Below are 13,134 nucleotides of genomic sequence, written 5' to 3' on the forward strand. Positions count from 1 at the left end.
CGGCATGTGGAGTGACGTCATCCACGCATCATTATTAATGAGGGGTGCGTCATGTTCTTGTGCGTTAGTGTAAATTTACACGTGTGCATCAATATTAATGAGAGTGGTGGGCCTCATGTGGAGTGACGTCACGCGGGAGGTGGGCCTCATGTGGAGTGACGTCACGCACGGGACGGACAGACATTTCTGGGTGATTATTACGAAATTGGCCTGTGGAGCGATTGTTGTGGAGTGGTTTTGCGAGCTGCACTACAAATGCGGTGGCCTGAGTTTGATTCCTGGCCACGGCGATGGCCACGGCGATGGCCACGGCCTCACATTGGGTGGCGGTGTGATCGCTTCACCAAGAACCGGTGTGGTGAAGTATGGTCAAACGAGCCCGATGTTTGACACCGTGTTGTGGGGAGGCCTTCACCCAGGAGTGGATACCAAGTGTCCAGGAGTGGATACTTAATATACAAGTACTTTGATAAACATTGAAATACATTTTTTGTATGTAATTTGTACTGTCAAATGTGTAAAAAAAATTGATGATTCCAAATATACATATCTGTAATAATATATTTATATTATGTTATTTTATTATTTCCCTTCTACGTGACTTTACCGAAAGAACCAAGAATATGAATCCCTGCAGTCACGAAAGCTTTAAATAAAAAAAATATACAATTACTAAACGTATCTTTATATTCGCACATGTTCACCAATGAAATCAACGAAAAACAAATATCCACACGCTGGTTTTCTTTTTCCCCCACCGGCACGTTACGCGCATCAAGCGGGGCACATTGTTCCATTCTTAAACCTCGGACCATTGTCACGTGTGCCGACCTCTGACCCATGGGGACAATAGCTGACCCATTGTGCCAACAGCGAGCAGCCGAAGCGACGACGGTAATTATAGAAGAGTGGATTTGCTCCATTAGCGGGGAAAAACGACGCAGGAAGGTAGAGGCGGTGGTGGGGGGGGGGTGGTGAGCCGCACGGATTGTGTAACAGCAGACACTGTGACCTATATAAGATTCTAAATAAAAATCCGCGCCTCGTATCTCCACTCCTGCTCACTGCCAAGGGCCCGCACCTTCGGGACGCGGTCACCGCCAGCGCAGGGGTCGGGGAACTTCCTGCGCCACCTCTTCGGCCTCCTCTTGAGGGACCCACCTCGCCGTCGTCCACGACGAGCAGGGCGGCATCTGACGATGAGGCGATGACGGCGACGATGGCGACGGTGGCGACGGTGATGGGCGGGGGAGGAGTACGGGAGGAGGATGGAGGTGCAATGGCCGGATCTGCAGGTAAGAACACCGGATCGCACGCGGAAAAGGCGCAGCCCTGAAAGTGCTCGCTCGCGCCCACTGCTGGCGAAAGGAGGCCTCCTCTGGAGGGGACGCTTGAGAAGCCTCCTTGGCAGGGAATTTGGTCTACTCTTCCGCTCGGATCAGACGTCAGTGCCCCCACTTTACTCGGTTACGTGCGAGCTACCGATCGGCGGACTGTGCCAAACCCGATTACGCTGCTGGGACAGAGGCAGTGGGGCAGGGGGAGGGCAGTGCGAACTAACAAAACCTCCACCAATGTTTTAACTGCCGCGCCGGGAGGTTGCATCGAACCAGCAACCTTTGAATCGCGCGTCCAGTGCGCTGCCAACCATTGCACCGCAGCAGCCACCCACACCAGTATATAAAACTTCCACACACACGCGCGTGCACGAACCACACAGCTTCACACGTACACTTTACATGTGTAGTGAGTCAAACTGAGTCGCAGACGTCGTTCCTTTTAGAGTCAACACATTTATTTGTAACACCGTAACACAAAGGGGTGACTTGCCCCTTTACCAGATACAACCTAGGGTGGTGACCACCCAGCTAGCTACACTATACAGAGGAGTTACAGCTACGAAGGGTCGTGCCCTAACTCGGGTCTCCGACCACGTGGTTCCTCGTAGGACGAAGAGCTTCCAGCTTGTAGACGTTGAGCTTCCAGCTTGTAGGTGTTGCACTTCCAACTCGTAGGTGTAGAGCTTCCAGCTTGTAGACGTAGAGCTTCCAGCTTGTAGATGCAGAGCTTCCAGCTTGTAGATGTTGAGCTTCCAGCTTGTAGACGTAGAGCTTCCAGCTTGTAGATGCAGAGCTTCCAGCTTGTAGACGTTGAGCTTCCAGCTTGTAGATGTTGAGCTTCCAGCTTGTAGATGCAGAGCTTCCAGCTTGTAGACGTTGAGCTTCCAGCTTGTAGATGTTGAGCTTCCAGCTTGTAGACGCAGAGCTTCCAGCTTGTAGATGTTGAGCTTCCAGCTTGTAGATGTTGAGCTTCCAGCTTGTAGATGTTGAGCTTCCAGCTTGTAGATGCAGAGCTTCCAGCTTGTAGACGTTGAGCTTCCAGCTTGTAGATGTTGAGCTTCCAGCTTGTAGGTGTTGAGCTTCCAGCTTCTAGGTGTTGAGCTTCCAGCTTGTAGAATGCAGCGACCCCGGTCTCTCTCAGGGACCCGCCTTATATCCCTCTCCGGTCGGGGCCGCTCCGCCCTAGGCCCCGCCCACCTTCTTGAACATTCTCGTTCCCTCTCGATCCTTCTCAAGAGCTCTCCCCGGACACGTGATCACCCACTAGCCCCCCCGCCCGCATGGGGCCCCCTGTGTGGACACTTCTACGGGGTCAACCAGAGTGCCATGGCCCGGGGCAACCCTGCCCCATGGCTCACACTCACCCCCTCCCCCTCGGGAAAACCCCCACCACACGCTGTGTGTGGTGCCCGCACCATCCCAGTGCCCGCCAAGCCCCACTAGGGCTGGTGCTACACAGTCACCCACACGGTGCTGTCCACGATGTAGGAACATCGAACGGCACGACCCTTCCGGACAGTGACACCCCCGATGTCACTACACATGTCCGTACGCACAAGCGCACTCCATATAAATACAAAAGCGCATACCCACATAGTTTCACAACCTGTATTTACTACCCACCTTCCCATCACCGCAGCACGCCCCGTCCACTTCTAACCCCCACATCACTCACACCTGTACGTCCATGCCACCCCGGCCTGCTCCATCTCCGCCCATTAACCGCCCCTCCCCCTTCCCCGCAGTGCCGGATCTGCCCGAGGATGAATGCTGCGCCTCTCCCGCCGCTTCGGGAAGCAGCGACGCCGCGTTACCCCCGTCAGCTTCGTGCGAGTCTCGCTCCATGTCCCAAGCGCAGCAGCAGCAGCACCAACAGAACCAGCAGAACCAGCAGCAGAGGTGCGGAGGACGGGTTCGATCCCGGGCGCCGCCGGGGATGCCCAAGCTCGTGATTCCGCACGGCGCTGCTGTCGTTGCCGCTGCTTTCTCGTTCGGCCCCCACGGGGTCGGGGGGGGCGCCGGCGGGGGAGGTGGGGAGGTGGCGGCGGGGGGCTACCCCCCCGAGATCACGGTGACCCCGCCGACCCCGACGATGCTGTCTCCACGGTGCAGCGTCTCCCAGGAGACCAAGCAGAGGCTCAAGGTGCGGGGGCGGCGCGTGTGCGAGCGTGTGCGAGCGTGTGCGAGCGTGTGCGAGCGTGTGCGAGCGTGTGCGAGCGTGTGCGAGCGTGTGCGAGCGTGTGCGAGCGTGTCTTTGTGGGGAGCGGCGCTCGCTCAAAGCACATTTGTCTTTGTGGGGAGCGGTAGTATCACGTTTAGCGCCGCTGCGCTATGAACCCGGCCATCCGAGTTCGATTCCTGCTCACGGCCAATACTAGCAGCGATTATCTGAAGCGGTCATGGGCCTCCCCTTGGTCGACTCAGCCTCAAATGAGTACCTGGTGTGGTGTGTAGTAAACACCGCCACCGGGGAAACAAAGGCGGCCGGGCGTGGTGTTGGCTACCCACCCCCTCGTGTGCCACGCCGGCCTTCATAGGTGCCAACAGCACTTGCCCCAATAGTCTGTTCAGGCTATCCGGGGGATCTGTCTTTTGTGTGTGTGTGCGTGTGTGTGCGTGTGTGTGCGTGTGTGTGCGTGTGTGTGCGCGTGCATATTTAGGTGGAGCGGTGGTGCAGTGGTTTGCGCACAGCACTTTCATCCCGGCGACGTGATATCCTGAGTTGGATTCCCAGCCCGCCGCTAATATCAGAGTGTGATTGATTGGCACCAACTGGTCTGGCCATGTGGGATTTTGTGCAGCAGCTGTGTGGGAACTGGCAGAGGGTAGGAAGCGTTTGGCAAGGCATGGTGGCGTTGACGGCCGTGGCCAGGATGCCGTCTTGACCTTGACCTTGTCGTGTTGCCACAGAGCGCCATCCTGTCGTCACAGTCGGCGGCCACCGTGCGGCGGGAAACGCTGAGCCAGCCGGCGCTCGAACCGCCCGACACCTCCAGCCTCGAGTCGTCCTTCGAGAGCGAGTCGGACACGGACGACGAGCTGATGGACATCTAGGGGCTCCGTCGTGTTCCGCGTCTCAGTTGACGCAATGGCCAGCAGCGCTTGTCGAACGCCGAGCTCGTGGTTTGCCCCCCCCCCCCCCCCCGCCCCGTTGTTGGTGGTGGCGGTGGGAAAGAGACGTTGGAGCGATTTCGCCAAAAATCGGACAAGGCGGAGGAACGTTTTGTCCACGTTAATGGTGCATGAATTAGGTCACGCCATACACACAACGGGAAACACGTTTAGACGCCTGTGGCATTACCAACCTGGAGCAGTTGTGACTTCCATGTCCTGTCCCCCCTTCCGAATGATTTTTCTTGAAATATATACAATCGGTATATTGTGACTTTAACCGGGAGAGTTGATGTGGAAGGTTATGAGTTTGAACCTTCCTCAGGGCTCGACTATCTTCAACCCTCCGGTGTTACAGCAATCCCTCCGAGTGGCAACAGTTGGTGGGAAGATGACAGAGTGATTATCCTGTGGATAGACTGGTTCCCGCCAAAGGAAGAAAAAAAATTGAATTTCCAACACTTGGCTCAGGGCTAGCAAGAGAGTTGAGGGACCGGCCAAAGCGTGCTTGGAACAGGAAAAGCTTTGATGTGACGCGACTTTTGATGGTTAACACAAAGAGCCCCCCGTGTGTACTGTTTTGTAATCAGCCATACATTTGTGTACACATATCGGTGCTTTTCGTTGGCAGTATTTTCTAGGGGGAAGGCAGGAGTACAAGACAAGACAAAAAAAAACAACACGCCTCGTGACGTGTGGCATGTAGGCTGCTTAAGCCATGACCTCGCTTCCCAAGCCCAAGCCGACCACCCGTCCAGTGGCTCCTTCCAAGTTGAGTCCCGTTACTGGGCCTTGAGAGGGGAGCGCTGTACGATCGGCGAATAACAAACGTGCCTCTTTTCCACTGCACAACCGAGCCGTGCCAGGCGGTGACGGGCCGTGGCGGGCCGTGGCGGGCCGTGGCGGGCCGTGCCGAACCTCCCCGCCGATGCTCGGCTGGCCCGAGCCGTTCCGCTAACGTCACGCGCACGGCAAATTAGTAGACACCCGTGTAGGTGACCCGAGCACGTTGTGTTCTCGGGTGTACTGAACACACACAATGCACGAGTTGAGTTGCATGTAGACGACATGGTTGACACTGTCCTCACAGGTGTACTCACCAACATCGCACGCAATGATCAGGTAGGTGACGCGGCGACGCTGTGTCGAGTTTATGCCGACCGGCGTTATGCAGAAATGAACGAGTCGATTAATTTGGCCCCCGACTTGGCTCCAGACTTCGATCGACGTCTCGCGAGGCTGGTGAATCAGTCTGGTTCTGGCTCGGCTCGGCACATAGCCAGTGGAAAAACCGCCCGTGCTGCGTGTGAGCCCTGTGCTGGTACGGTTCGGATGTGCCAGTGGGAAAGTGGCGAGATGGGAACGGTAAATCGCCTGTTTGTGATTCTAAAGTTATGAACGTCAGTAACGTCGACAGTGTTTTTGTCCGTGTAAAAAAAATGTTTTACGTAACTCGAGAAGAATGTTTACCGTCGCGAAATTAGTTACGCGCCTTCCACCATACGTGGTGTCTGGACTGGGAAGTGATGTGGAAATATGTTAATATAACCTTTTTATTCGTTGCCATTGTTGGGGGTGAGTTTGTTTTCGACAAGTAACGGTGGGACGCACTGCTTTGCACGTCGATAACGGTGTAAAGTTATCCAGCGTTCGTCCTCGTCGTTAATAACCGTGCCGCGTGTTATGTCAAACTGCCATTTTTCTATCCTACAATTGCCACCGTTTATGAGCACGTCGCGTCTATTTTGACAGCTTGATGCGGCTGCAGGATTTTGCCTTTTGAACACAAATTGCTGGAGCGCGCAGTAATAGCTTTCCCCCCTCGCCCGCGTGTTTTCGGATTGTTGTGCCGCGTGCGGTTCGGCACGGCGGCGTCCCCGACGTTTCGTCGTCAAAACGCGCCGAGAGCTTTTTCGGGAGCGAACGTCGCGCGTGGTGCCCGAACGGCACGTGGTACGACGGGAAATCACGCCGTGGGGTTGCACGGCACAGCTACAACCGCGAAAACGCACGCAGCAGCAAACAGTATTGTATATTTGTGCGAGAGGGGGGCGCCGAGAAGCACGATGCTGTCGCGGGAGTTGAGTTCCACTCCTCTGCCCCCCGTGATCCTGAGGGGTTTTGCATGAAGGTTCGCTGTAGACCCCCCTTCCCCCCCCCCCATCACAGGCATCCCTGACCGATGAAGATGATTCTATATTTTTTGTCATTATACCAGTGGATTTACTGCAAACTGGTATCATAAATTTAATAAGAATGTAAACGAATTAGGGGGGGGGGGGGATTGCACATTATATCATATGTATTGGAAAAACACAACTCTAGACATTATTTGGCTTATTCGCTGCATACCCCAGACCATACACTCTCGTCAAATAATTAAAACATTTGCCACTTAATGTTTGCAGAATGGAGTTTTTAGCTCAATTTGGTCAGTTTGTTGCCATTTATGTTAACTGGGCACTGTTTTGTAAACTGGGAAGCAGTAGTTTTATCCGACATGTGAATCAAACCCTTTAACTCCAGGGCCTCCATGTCACTAAAATGTGAGTGGAGCTCTGCAGCTCCACCACAGCGTGTTTAAATGAACATACAAATTAACTTCTGGTACGAGATTTGTGCCTCCCTTTGTTCTCTGGGCCCCCGGGGGAGAAGGGAGACGGGGGATGGACTCCACGCTGGTGTCATCCTCGCGTAACAATGCCTCTACGGATACATCGCGGTCGGTGACTTACAAGGAAAATGCGTTTCAAGTTATTAAGCGGATTTTATTTTTTAATTCCAGACTTCGATGTCGTTGGGCGATTCATTTTTCGCACAACAGCAATGGTAGAGACAATTGCATCAATCAATAAACGACAAGCACAATCCATGAAATGCCACTGTGTGACAGGAATGAAAGGGAAATGTCCACCACTCGATCATAAGGAAGGAAACCACAAGGGTGGGAAAGGATTGCTGTGTTGGGGTAGGTTGGGCGGTAGCGGAGGTGATGATGTTCAGGCGAATGTTGATCCATTCCAGCCTACGTTCGCGGGATCCTGGTTGTGGAAGGCGATGTACATCCTGGGACGAGGGCAGAGGAAGAGTTTGAGTCACAAGTGGACATCGCAAAACATTTGATGGGTCCCGTGGTTTAAAGACAGTGGTGAAATGTGTATCATTCGAAACTGAGTTGCCTTTAAAATATTAAAAGTATTGTATTATCAAGTTATAATTGCATACGTTTTTGTTTATTTCTATAATACATTGAGGACTCCAATACACTTGAATGTTTTAAACTCAAATTACACGTTTAATTCAGTTTTTTCCACTAAGTTACGCAGCTTAAGCCGTATGAATTGCACGTGTGGTTATTCATTCTGCCTTTAACCGAATCACCCAGAATGGACCTGATCTCATCATACCTCAGGAGCTCAGCAGCTTTGATCCTCTCCTGTATTTAGGATGGGAGACCGCCATGCAGATTGACAGGCTGCTGCTGTGAGGACCATTTTATCAGTACTCTACGACACATCGACGTTAACCAAGCCGGCACTGACCAGCGTGGTGAAATATGGTCAAATAACACCACGATCCACACGGCGTGGTGAGGTCCTCATCCAGCAGTGGATTGACAGAGGGATGTACATTGTTCATAATAGTCGGCTTAGTAGATCACGATTATGGTAGTGGATATCGTACATGTATTATCATAGATTGAAAGTGTATATTGAAGATGACCATAGATGAATGGATAGTGGGCATGGTAGTCAAATTATGTATATGATGGTTGATGATGAATATTGTGGATTATCATGAGTTTGTACGGTAGGTGACAATGATGACGATGCCATCACGCGCGTAACCCCCACCTGTCCTTGGCTATGCCCAGGTGAGTGTTCATGGCCTCCGACAGCAGCGCCGAATACTTCTTGTTCTCAGCGGGGGAGATCTTGCCGATGCTGGAGAGATGAGCCAGGGCGCAAGGCTCCTTGGTGCCTCCGAAGCTCATCAGCTGTCCCGGAACCACGTGCACCGCCACGTACTGAGGCGGTGAAGAGGGGAGGACGAGGCAAGGGGCAGGGGGGCATTTGACGGCGCAGTAAGGGCAAGCCAGAGACAAAATATGGCAGTGTTCAGCGGGCATAGGAAAATACAATTTTAGCAGAACGTTTTTTGGGCAAGGTAGAGTTGGTGGGAAATATTGGGCGCAAGGCGGTATCACAGGGCCAAAGCAATATGACGGTGTATTAAGATAGGTCAGAGCGAAGCAGGGTAGAATGACAGCACGGCAATATCAAGAAGGAGAAGTTGGGGCAGGAAAGGGCAGGGCAAGGTAGTCGGAGCCGAGGCTTGGAGCGGTCGGGCAGTACCAGCAGCGTCACACGTGCGTGGGGCAGGCAGGGGGTCCCTTGGATCCCCCTAGTTCAAGTTCATTTATTAGGTATAGCCCTGTGAGCCATTCGGCTCTTGAATCGGGTGCAACCGCAACAAACAAAAAACACAAACATGAACAAAAAAAATCTTAAAGTGAATATGTGACTGAGTGCAAACAGAAAATCCAAGAAAAGACAGCAAAATATTGCAGAAAAAGCACCGTACACCCAACACTGTGTGCAAAAATCCCAGTGGGATGCAAGTCAAACAACAAGACAACTTAGATTAAGGCCATCAGTCTAACTCTGTACTACAACAAACAAACATGGCTAAACCAATACACTTTTCGAAATCACCAAAATAAAGCCATGAAAGCAATGAAGCAGTGATCATAGGAACTGTGACGGAATTTTCACAATAAATTACATAAACAACATGTACTACCTGGATGGGTGAGGCTCTCACTCCCTGAATGGGTGAGAATCTCTCACTCCCTGGATGGGTTAGAATCTCTCACTCCCTGGATGGGTGAGGATCTCTCACTCCCTGGATGGGTTAGAATCTCTCACTCCTTGAATGGGTTAGAATCTCTCACGGCCCTGAACGGGTGAGAATCTCTCACTCCCTGAATGGGTGAGAATCTCTCACTCCCTGAATGGGTGATAATCTCTCACTCCCTGGATGGGTGAGAATCTCTCACTCCCTGAATGGGTTAGAATCTCTCACTCCCTGAATGGGTGATAATCTCTCACTCCCTGGATGGGTGAAGAATCTCTCACTCCCTGGATTGGTGATAATTTCTCACTCCCTGAATGGGTGATAATCTCTCACTCCCTGGATTGGTGATAATCTCTCACTCCCTGAATGGGTGATAATCTCTCACTCCCTGGATTGGTGATAATTTCTCACTCCCTGAATGGGTTAGAATCTCTCACTCCCTGAATGGGTGATAATCTCTCACTCCCTGGATGGGTGAAGAATCTCTCACTCCCTGAATGGGTGATAATCTCTCACTCCCTGGATGGGTGAGAATCTCTCACTCCCTGGATGGGTGAGAATCTCTCTCTCCCTGAATGGGTGAGAATCTCTCACTCCCTGAATGGGTGATAATCTCTCACTCCCTGAATGGGTGAGAATCTCTCACTCCCTGGATGGGTGAGAATCTCTCTCTCCCTGAATGGGTGAGAATCTCTCACTCCCTGAATGGGTGATAATCTCTCACTCCCTGAATGGGTGAGAATCTCTCACTCCCTGGATGGGTGAGAATCTCTCTCTCCCTGAATGGGTGAGAATCTCTCACTCCCTGGATTGGTGATAATTTCTCACTCCCTGGATGGGTGATAATCTCTCTCTCCCTGAATGGGTGAGAATCTCTCACTCCCTGAATGGGTGATAATCTCTCACTCCCTGGATGGGTGATAATCTCTCCCTGAATGGGTGAGAATCTCTCTCTCCCTGAATGGGTGAGAATCTCTCACTCCCTGAATGGGTGAGAATCTCTCACTCCCTGAATGGGTGAGAATCTCTCACTCCCTGAATGGGTGATAATCTCTCACTCCCTGAATGGGTGATAATCTCTCACTCCCTGGATGGGTGATAATCTCTCACTCCCTGAATGGGTGAGAATCTCTCACTCCCTGAACGGGTGATAATCTCTCACTCCCTGGATGGGTGATAATCTCTCACTCCCTGAATGGGTGAGAATCTCTCACTCCCTGAATGGGTGATAATCTCTCACTCCCTGAATGGGTGATAATCTCTCACTCCCTGGATGGGTGAGAATCTCTCTCTCCCTGAATGGGTGATAATCTCTCACTCCCTGAATGGGTGAGAATCTCTCACTCCCTGGATGGGTGAGAATCTCTCTCTCCCTGAATGGGTGATAATCTCTCACTCCCTGAATGGGTGAGAATCTCTCACTCCCTGGATGGGTGAGAATCTCTCACTCCCTGAATGGGTGAGAATCTCTCACTCCCTGAATGGGTGATAATCTCTCACTCCCTGAATGGGTGAGAATCTCTCACTCCCTGGATGGGTGAGAATCTCTCTCTCCCTGAATGGGTGATAATCTCTCACTCCCTGAATGGGTGAGAATCTCTCACTCCCTGGATGGGTGAGAATCTCTCTCTCCCTGAATGGGTGATAATCTCTCACTCCCTGGATGGGTGAGAATCTCTCACTCCCTGAATGGGTGAGAATCTCTCACTCCCTGAATGGGTGAGAATCTCTCACTCCCTGGATGGGTGAGAATCTCTCACTCCCTGAATGGGTGAGAATCTCTCACTCCCTGAATGGGTGAGAATCTCTCACTCCCTGGATGGGTGAGAATCTCTCTCTCCCTGAATGGGTGAGAATCTCTCACGGCCCTGAACGGGTGAGAATCTCTCACTCCCTGGATGGGTGAGAATCTCTCTCTCCCTGAATGGGTGAGAATCTCTCACGGCCCTGAACGGGTGAGAATCTCTCACTCCCTGAACGGGTGAGAATCTCTCACTCCCTGAATGGGTGAGAATCTCTCACTCCCTGGATGGGTGAGAATCTCTCTCTCCCTGAATGGGTGAGAATCTCTCACTCCCTGAACGGGTGAGAATCTCTCCCTGAATCCGTGATGACTCTCAAACTCCCCATTACGTGATAACTCTCACGGGCCCTGAACGCGTGAGGTCCCACTGCAACGACACGTGAAGCTCCATCATCAACCACAACCACAAACAACCACAACAACAACCACCACAACAACAACCACCACAAAGAGGGCCCTCACCTGCAGGGGTTTGCCGAGCGCCTTGGCGATCAGAGCAGTCACCTCCTCGTGCATCGAGGCCGAGACGCGGTCAGCGCTCACGTTCGTGTGAATCACGAATGTCGGCATCGCGTTGGCTTTGCAGACAAAGAAGAACAAAATCGATGTTCGTCGCCTTAAAAAAACGTGGCCGCGAATTGTCGATTTGTGGCCCAAGTTGCGGTGGAGGGCTTTCGCTGGAATTGTGAGCGGTGCGGCCACTTGGGGGCGAATGGGGCGGTGACGGTGACGGCATCGGGGACGTCGTCATCATGCGGCCTTGTTGCTTGAAGGAAGTAAATTAAATAAATGTAAAATAATTATTTCGAGGGATAAATGTTTTTTGTTGTTGGCAATGTCAGAGTCTGGAAAAACTAAGAAGTAAGGTTTGCACCCCCTTTCTGGCAATTAAATGGGAGTTGTGTTTTGATGTTTGCAGTGAATCAGGTTATTATTGCATTAATTCACACACATTGTACTTAGGGTGAACATGCAAAACAAATCATTTTGATCCGATAGTTTTGATAATTTATATGCATTGTTTTTTAAACTGATCGACCTACACCAAAGGCACTGCCTACATGTTATTAAAAGTTATTAAAGCATCTTATGCCACAATTACGGTGTGGTTAATGCAGTACTGTATTTGATTTGTTGCAAAAGGTGTTTAAACACCTATTTTATTGCCATAAAGGGTAAAAACACCTATTGTTTTTCAAACGGTGTTGTTAAATGCAGATCATTTTATTGGTGAACTTACAAAATACGTCACAAAAACATTAATTTGTATACAAATTAAATTTTACGTGGAGAGCGATATGGGGGAGACTGTTTATATTGTGTTGCTTAGGGGAAGTTAAGTTCCTTTGTTTCGTGTTGTACTGACTGATATTAAAACCTTAAGAGCCAAATCTGTTGAGTTAATTCGCAAAAGAGTGGATGTCTGTTTGCGAAACCAGCATCCACCACTTACGCATTTTATATTGCTATCGAGAAGGGTCATCGCCTGAAACGTCAACAATATATCACCCCCCCCCCCCCTTCAAAATAGCTATTTATCTAAAGTTTGTTGACTTTAACGCGCTATCGACAAACACTTTCGTGGGATTTTATCATCGAGCGGGTCTCAGGAGCTCTCCCCTCCTAACATGGCGGGCGAGTTGCGCGGGCGATGACGTCACGGGGCCTTCGTCTCCGTGGCAACGAAGCCTGCGGCTGGTTTTGTTTATATCTCCCGCCAAATTTGGTGCAGCGCGAGGATTACAAACACGTGACGAGCGTGCTGGGCCAATGGCGTGATTGCAATTCTCCGGGGAGGGGGGTGCGCGGGATTCATTTGTTTGGTGCTTGCAGGGAGGGGAAAAAGCGCGGGAAATTACACGGGGCGGCACCATTGCGTAATGACGCGACTGACATTGATGGTTTAAGGGGCCGGCCAATACATGACGTCACGCACCTGGGGGCGGGAGGGGGAGATATTTGTGACGATGTGTGACGAGAGGGGGGGGGGTTGAGAATGTGACGTCACATCAAAATTTCGCA

At 51.5% G+C, this 13,134-nt stretch overlaps 2 protein-coding genes across 2 annotated transcripts; one reads left to right on the forward strand and one right to left on the reverse strand.

Annotated features, from left to right (window-relative positions):
* Positions 1-688: 688 nt before the first annotated feature.
* On the forward strand, positions 689-7,054 carry CABIN1 (calcineurin binding protein 1). Its single transcript, XM_061561072.1, has 3 exons — positions 689-1,295; positions 3,086-3,483; positions 4,251-7,054. Exons 1-3 carry the CDS (start codon positions 1,208-1,210, stop codon positions 4,392-4,394), a joined length of 630 nt encoding a protein of 209 aa, XP_061417056.1. The 5' UTR covers positions 689-1,207; the 3' UTR covers positions 4,395-7,054.
* Positions 7,055-7,198: 144 nt separating this feature from the next.
* Positions 7,199-11,835, reverse strand: MIF (macrophage migration inhibitory factor). Its single transcript, XM_061561073.1, has 3 exons — positions 11,575-11,835; positions 8,306-8,478; positions 7,199-7,517 (listed from the first exon to the last, which is right to left on the reverse strand). Exons 1-3 carry the CDS (start codon positions 11,680-11,682, stop codon positions 7,451-7,453), a joined length of 348 nt encoding a protein of 115 aa, XP_061417057.1. The 5' UTR covers positions 11,683-11,835; the 3' UTR covers positions 7,199-7,450.
* Positions 11,836-13,134: the final 1,299 nt, after the last annotated feature.

This window comes from Lethenteron reissneri, chromosome 27 (genome assembly GCF_015708825.2).
Source record: "Lethenteron reissneri isolate LAM-NWPU_2019-01 chromosome 27, ASM1570882v1, whole genome shotgun sequence".
Classification (NCBI taxonomy): Eukaryota; Metazoa; Chordata; class Hyperoartia; order Petromyzontiformes; family Petromyzontidae; genus Lethenteron; species Lethenteron reissneri.

Excerpts from the sequence above, each read along its gene's own strand:
- CABIN1 (XM_061561072.1), top strand. The coding sequence starts at position 1,208 with ATGACGGCGACGATGGCGACGGTGGCGACGGTGATGGGCGGGGGAGGA. Across the intron at positions 1,296-3,085 it reads TGCAATGGCCGGATCTGCAG|TGCCGGATCTGCCCGAGGAT; the intron begins GTAAGAACACCG and ends CCTTCCCCGCAG. Across the intron at positions 3,484-4,250 it reads AGACCAAGCAGAGGCTCAAG|AGCGCCATCCTGTCGTCACA; the intron begins GTGCGGGGGCGG and ends GTGTTGCCACAG.
- MIF (XM_061561073.1), bottom strand. The coding sequence starts at position 11,682 with ATGCCGACATTCGTGATTCACACGAACGTGAGCGCTGACCGCGTCTCG. Across the intron at positions 8,479-11,574 it reads CGCTCGGCAAACCCCTGCAG|TACGTGGCGGTGCACGTGGT; the intron begins GTGAGGGCCCTC and ends TCACCGCCTCAG. Across the intron at positions 7,518-8,305 it reads CTGGGCATAGCCAAGGACAG|GATGTACATCGCCTTCCACA; the intron begins GTGGGGGTTACG and ends CCCTCGTCCCAG.